The sequence below is a fragment of the Primulina tabacum genome, chromosome 2 (genome assembly GCF_025594145.1).
Source record: "Primulina tabacum isolate GXHZ01 chromosome 2, ASM2559414v2, whole genome shotgun sequence".
NCBI lineage: Eukaryota > Viridiplantae > Streptophyta > Magnoliopsida > Lamiales > Gesneriaceae > Primulina > Primulina tabacum.
In genome coordinates, this window is record NC_134551.1 from 42,168,780 (window position 1) to 42,176,435 (window position 7,656).

The window sequence follows — 7,656 nt, forward strand, 5'->3', positions numbered from 1 at the left end:
AAATTATCTTACACTTAAAAATCTTACCAAATATAATATTATTTTACACCATATATTATATTTCTACGACAATCATTTTCTTTATCATTTATTTACTAATCATTAATTTATTTTATCATCCAACCAAACGCATCCTTAGCATAAAAAGTAAAAAATTTTCATGGATTACCCAAATAAGATATCTATATCACAAAATACAACCCGTGAGACCGTAAGTTTTTGCCTTTTTTTTATGCAAAGGAAACTAATGGGAATGTTTAATATGTTACAAATTTAATAAAATATTTCTTCATTTCTTATTCAAATTTTTATAAATAATTTTTCTTCATTTCTTATTCAAATTTTTATAAAAATTAAACTATTATAATCGATTTTGATATTTCAAATCTATCGTTAATATTTGTACATGACGACTGATATAAGCATATGATTTCCACGTATTTTAAAAGAAACTTGAAATTGATATGTCCGTACATGATTTAACTCCGACCTTGCATCTGTTATATCGTAGTAATTTTGAGATTAGGAAAGCAAAGGATTTGTTACATGGCTACTGCACGGAGCACCCAAACGGATCGTTTATATCACGATAAAAGTGCGACGCAAAGTTAAAAAAATCAAAGCAAATCAAACCCCATTTATTTTCTCACTAGTTATGGTTGGCGATTCAGATGTTCGCATGATATGGATGAATTGAGGAAGCAATTCGCCCTTCAACCGGGAAAATCCGCGATATTTCGATCTCTCAAAATGGTAAAAGAGTGATTTCCTCGTAATCTCGAGTATTTATGTACGAAATCATGGGGTTCATTTCGAAATTCAGAATCTACTGGTGATTTTTGGAGGGGGATAATGGCTAATACGAAAGGGTGCGGTTTTGATGTGGAGGTATCGGCGTGGATTTGGGAAGAAGACAAGAAATTTGAAATGGGTTTGGTTAATTATCCGGAAGGTTGCCCGAATCGATGGGAGAAAGTCGCGGCGAAGGTTGGAACAAAATCGGCGGCGGAGGTTGAAAGTCACTACGTCGTGTTGTTGGATGATGTGGCGGCGATCGAGGCTGGGTCGATTGAGGAGCCAGCTTATGCAGATAAGGATCAGCCAAAATGCCCTAGCCCGGAGAAGAAGCAAATCGGGGTGCAGAGAAAAGCTGCAAGACCGTGGACTGAAGACGAACATAGGTACAAAAATGAATTATGTCGTGCTAAAAATTTCTTTTTAGTTATTTTTTTTCAAATTTATTTTAATTCATATGCATGCGTCATATTCTTTGAAAGTCAAGAAATCATCGTTGATGGTAGTTTGGGCAGCAGGGAATTTATCGTGTTGTAAATTTTACTATCTGTTTGCTATGAAATGTAATCATATTCATTGAATATCTAATCTTTAATCCGATACATATATGCAATATAAGTAAGTTTGCTTCATGAGATTTGTTGTTTTTTTTGACAATTTGATCTTTTCCTTGAAATAAAAAACAGGCTATTTCTACATGGATTAGAGAAATATGGAAAGGGAGATTGGAAGAGCATTTCAAGATACGTCGTGCTAACAAGGAATCCGACCCAAGTCGCGAGTCATGCTCAAAAATATTTCGAGCGTCAAGAAAAGGAAGATCAAACCAAGAAAAGGAAAAGTATTTTTGACGACTCCAATGCTGATAGCAGTGTCTTGATTTCGAAGGTCAGTCATTGATCCTTCATTCTTGCGAAGAAATTAAGCTTTGCTTAGGTTTGAGTCTTTGGAAGGCCCTTTTTTTCTTTTTGTAGCATAGTCTTTGGAAGTTTTGAGGTACCTTCGACTCTGCTATAGCTAATATATTTAATGGAGGTTGGTGGTGTTTATATATTTTCGTGATAGAAATTCATTGTTGTTTCTGTACTTTCTCTGAATCAAAATGGATGTTGAATTAAAACTAATGTTCAAAGATGCGTAGAATAGTGGTCTAAGTGGAACTGTGGAGAAATAGATAGCAAACAACTCGGTTGAGCTAGATTTAAGTGCATTAAATTCAAGCTGAGATCATGTCGGGCTATTTGACCATGAATCACTGCTATTTTTTTTTTTTTTTCTTCAGTTTTTCAAGCTCAAATGACTTTATCTAAGCGTAGTTAACTGCTCGAATGAGCTCAAGCTCTCAAGTTGTTAATCAAGTCGACCTTGAATATAATATAGCACTACTACATCTTGACCGGTTCATTGCACCCACACTAGATCTTATATTATGGGAAAACAGATATAGTCTAAAATGGTAAAAAGAACCGAGGTCTTTTTCTGTACAACAATTATTAACTATATAGCTAGCTAAGTGGTCTCTTGAGATTTTGATTAATTTCCCTTCACCCCTCTACACAAATGGAATTAACAGAATTTTGCAGTCCTACCCTTCAAATATCGTCAGTGCCCTGAGTCTCCTCTTCGTTTTCATCGCTCTTCTCTTTTAAGGAACTCGAGTTTTGGTTTGGAAGCAGATTACTCACTTTCCGACTCTTGATTCATTCATACTTAGACATTCCACAGAGAACTGATACTGCCCCACAAACACACACATCCTGGATCAGAACCAAAAACCAGATACCCTCCCAGTAAGATGACACAAGTCTTGAATTGGCCTTGAACAACGTGTGATGTTGCAGAAGTAGCTCTGCACCTGTACAATTCATCCGTTCAAACACTAGATGTGTACTGTATTATCCTAGATTTTGTTTCCACATTTAATTGGAAAGATGGATTTTGGAGTATCTAATAAAAATAGAACAACTTACCTGAGTGCTAAAGCTCCAGACCATTGTAGAAGAAATCCAAGTAAATCCGATATCAGTATTGCAGTTGTGTTTTGGACATCCCATTTGAATATAATATCCCAGGAGGATCCAAGTATGGTATAAGAGCTAGTAAGAAAAAGACAGTAGCCGGGATCGTCTTCCACATCAACCTACATTAGGTTATTTATCGTTCTCCAGTAACATTTGTATCATTACATTTACAGAAGTACTTACGCAAGTGCAGTCCAATTTTATCCAGGCAACTGCAACACACGCACCAAACAGATTGAAGTCTAAGTCCGTAACTGTAGCGATAGCCACACCGAACGAGACGACTATTAGAGCCACAACCTGCACATGATTTTTTTTAAAGATCATCAGGATCCAAATTAAAACTAGCCACTGAATGGAATCAACATCACCTTTCAAGAAACCGTCTTTCTGTAAAGAATAAACTCTGCGGTGGCAATATGCTTGGATTGACAGCAATTTTAGCCATCTGTTAAAACCCAACACTGCACAGAAAACTGAATGAGGAGATGGGAAACTATTTCAAGAAACTGCGAAACATTTCAAATATTATAAATTAAAAAGCTCGAACTACGAGAATGACTCAACAATAGTTTTGTAGCTTAAAACGCACTCTCTTTTGCGAATAAGCTGAAAACCTGAGAGTATGGACCCGAAAATAAATATTCAAGACATGCACATGCTTGTTTGCAATAAATAAGCACCCACGGAAACATAAAGGTGATTGTCACCGGAAGTTTCAAACTTGTAATGTTACCGCTAATCAACATTTTTGGCTCTGACACCATGTTAGGAATCACTTGTCATAAAATTTATGAAAAATAACCTAATAGTGATTTTTGAACCTGTTATACTTTAAGCTCGTGTTTGCAAGCCCGGAAGAAAAAGCCATGACTACACCCAAAGTAAATAATGACGAAAAAGGTCGTTTTGGAAGGAGGGGCGACCGGAAGTATGGGGAGTGACTTAAAAATGGCTAGTAAAGCCCAAGCAACAGAGTAGAGAATCAGTGTCAGAAAGATTGGGAATTTGAATCCAACTTTCCCCATAAGCTTTACATGGTGGACGAAAACGCAATTGGCTACAGCATTACTGGAAGCAGAGAAATATTTACCAGAAACAGTGAATGTCATTGCCGCAACCGGTCCACAGAAGCGACGGCGTTGGCGCTTGGCTCCTTCTGAGGTCCGAAGCTCGTTATACATCGCACTTCTGAGTTCTTCTAATGCACGACCTGCAAAATGTTCTTTGAAAATTAACTTTTTGTTTAAGCAAAGAGACCAGAACCAGGATTTCTGATGACAGGTAAAATTATACATTTTCGAAAAGCAACATATTGAAAACTCAAGGGAACAAACCTGCTTCCCCTGCATCACTATTTTTTCTTTTGATAAATCTTCTGGAGTGTTGTCCCAACACGGAGTTAAATAAGCCCATAACTAATCAACTGCACACAAATCAAATCTCCAGACCCATTAATGTTAACGATGTACGAAAATGAAAAAACCCGATTAAGATTAGATCATAAGAAGAACGTAAAGTGAATATACTTGTGTTCTTTTCCGTTACGGTTTAATGATATTATTAATATTAATATCCTGCCAATTTTCGACATATTCTAGGAGAATATAACGAGTGTAAAATTGTTTGCTTTCTTCAAGAATGTGTCAAAAAATTCTGTTATAAAAGTCTGATATCACGGAGCTTCTGATCTCACTCAATTCTCCTTTTAATTTTACTATGTAGACCTCACCAAGAAAATGGGTCAATTTCAGCCAATTTTTACAATGAATAATTCCATTTTGCTTCATTTCAATCTCGTGCTGACTTGATATTTTGTGGTTAGGGTGAGCAAAAGTTCGGTTAAACCGACTTAATCGATCAAATCAGTTTAATTTGAAAATTCGACTCAGTTCATTCGGGAGTTTGGTTTTCTTTTTTTTATAAAAGTAGTTAAATTTGTTTATTCGATTCGATTTTTGTAATTATTATAAAAGTTCGGTTAAGCGGAATAAGCCCATTTTTTGTTAAAAAAATTATAATATAATATTAATTGGGTTGCAAAAACGCTACAATCTTGATAATAACAAAAGTTGTTATTGTGTTTTCAACATATTTACTCAAGTGTGAAGTTGCTATCTAAAATTGGAAGCTGGAACTCCAATTTTGCAAACGATAGACTCTGGCGAGCTTTAGTCTTTCAATATTATCTCATAACTCAGTGATCTAAATGATCAACATGAAATAAGGCTGAACATAAAATTCAATTTTCTACAAGTCATACTTCAGACCGGCCGGGCAAGTTCAAATGTTATCTATGAGAAATAGTGGTTTCAAGATCAAGCTGGAAGTCGCGGCTCTGGTATTTTACTCATATCTCATAAACTAGTAATTCAAATGATCAGAGGTCAAAACGGTTGGAAAGCCAACTCAATTATCTAGAAGTAATAAATTGGGCTGGTCTGGTTAATTTGGACGTTATTTATGCTAACCCGACGCCGCAATGTCTAGATGGAAGTCGTGGATACAACAAATGACAATATATGAGCTGTGTCAGTTTGTCAATCATATGAAACGTCCACTACTTGTTTTCTTAAAAAGTACTAGAGTTTTTTTTAAAAAAGCCCCTCATAATTTCGGCCGAACTCATGTAAAATAAATGAAATTTTTTTACATCATTTTAAAATAAAACAACCAACTAATATTTGAAAATTAAAAGAAATAGTTTAAACATAAAACCATCCAACATTTTACCAAACCTAAAAAACAATATTTTGAAAAGTATAGTCCATACTATCAACCTCTCAAAACCACTCAAAGCATAAATAAATAGTCATAAAAATATCTTAAACATAAATCATAAACATAAACATAAGTGCGGAAAACTAGAAGCGCTGATACTCGGGTTATGTGCACCTTCAGTCCAGTTAGATCATCCATCAAGACCTTCACTACCCTCAATATCAAACTCACCTGCATCGATCACACCTAGTGAGTCTAAAGACTCAACACTCCATAATCTTGATAACAACATAATACGTATACAAATCACATGCAACAGTGAAAATACTTGTACGTAAAATAACATTTTCATGAAGATGCATAAACTTTAAACATAAACATTTTCATATCATCATAAACATATTCATATTCATATTCCATTTTCCTTTCATTGAATTCAGATTGTTAATTGTGACTTTCGTATTCATATTCGTATTCGTATTGGACGATGGATCCACCTACATGTAACCACAGTACTGGGCGGCGAGAACATCAGCGACACTCTCACAGTCAACTGAGCCTTGGCCTTACGTATTAACATATCATGTCATTAGAAATACGATCGTTGAGCGTCCTCTGGGGCCTTCTCCTGTAAACGGGCTCCCTGTGGGGCTTTTTCCTTCACGATATCTCCATTCGTATCATCGTATTAGTCACAATTACTTCACTTTATTCAACGTTTCGTATTTTCATCACTTTATAAAATCATGCATATTAATATCATTTTTCTTTTAAACCAAGCATGCAACATATCTTCTAAATATCCATATTAAATTATAAAAATCCATAAACATTTAAAATTATCATTAACGTTTTATTATAAAACCTCATAAACATTTAAATAAACATTTTAACATTTTTCATAAAATTTCAGAAATATTTTAACATATAAAACAGCATTCAAAGCACTGCCATGACGATTACTATTTTCTAGGTGTAAAATTACCGTTTTACCCCTAGACGTAAAAATCCTAGAACTTGACTTTTTCTTAATTCCATTGACTCTAGAATATCCCAAATAATTATTTAAGCTTACATTAATTTTCTCATATTTTTATTTAGCTTAAATCTAGACCTTTCAATTAATTCTTTAATTAATTACTCGAGAGGCGATTAAATCTTGGATAAATTCGAAACTTATTATTTTGATCCCAAATTTTAAATATAACCTTTTTATTACCTGAACTACCCTTGTGAGCCCTGAACCACACCCGTGGACCCATGGTTCCAATTTTAATCTTTAAATTCGAAATAATGACCCATGATCGAACCATCCGAGCCAACTCCTAAAATAATCGAGCCATGATCGAGCAACCTCGAGCCAAACCCGAGCCAACCCAGCTAGGCACCCTCCTCACCAAGCCCATCCCAAATAACCTAGCCCTAGCTCACACAAACTCACCTGGACAATAGACCCAATTGCATGCATGTGTGTATGTATGAGTCTCATAGGTTGTAGAACCCGTTAAATCAGACTACGTATAAGCCATGCATAATTTCTAGTATTTAAATTAAAAATGATTTCTTTATTATTTAAAGCATTATTAAAGTTGTTAGTCATAATTATTTATTTTAAATCACATAAGTTTAGTTTTATCTTTTCAGTTAAATAAGTGAGGCCGGACTGGAGTTGGAGTATTGAGATAAAATTAATATTAAGAAAACATTCCTAAAATTTATTTAAGATAAATAATAAGTTAATTTAATGTAAAAGAATGTTTAATGAATTATTTAAGTAATTTGAGGTAAGTAATAAATAAGTTCATTTAGGTTCAATAATTAATTTATTAATTCACTAAAATATTTAATGGGTAGATAAAACACTAAAGATTTAAAATAAATTATTTAAGCAATATTTTCCCTCCCATTATCATAGAAAATCGGCCACCTCCTTTAGAGGATTTAAATTTTTGGCAACTCTCCATTTTGATATCTTTCCTTAATCCTTTCATGGCATTGTTAATTCCCTCATTTTTAAATCTTCAATAATTAATAATTAAGCAATTTTTCTACACCTATTTGAAAGATAGAAAATCGGCCAAACTCATTTTTTAATCAAATCAAATCAATCATTTCCCTT

General features: G+C 34.2%; 1 protein-coding gene across 3 annotated transcripts; it reads left to right on the top strand.

Moving 5' to 3' along the window:
• Positions 1-482: 482 nt before the first annotated feature.
• On the top strand, positions 483-3,868 carry LOC142532049 (transcription factor SRM1-like). Of its 3 annotated transcripts, none has more exons than XM_075638368.1 (3): positions 483-1,181; positions 1,482-1,683; positions 2,369-2,708. In XM_075638368.1, the coding sequence occupies exons 1-3, from the start codon at positions 853-855 to the stop codon at positions 2,492-2,494; spliced, it is 657 nt and encodes a 218-aa protein (XP_075494483.1). In that variant the 5' UTR covers positions 483-852; the 3' UTR covers positions 2,495-2,708. The 3 variants fall into 3 exon arrangements, with proteins under 3 accessions (XP_075494483.1, XP_075494479.1, XP_075494489.1); XM_075638364.1 differs by having other exon boundaries at positions 2,446-2,708; XM_075638374.1 differs by lacking the exon at positions 2,369-2,708 and adding an exon at positions 3,656-3,868 and having other exon boundaries at positions 484-1,181.
• The last annotated feature ends 3,788 nt before the right edge of the window (positions 3,869-7,656 follow it).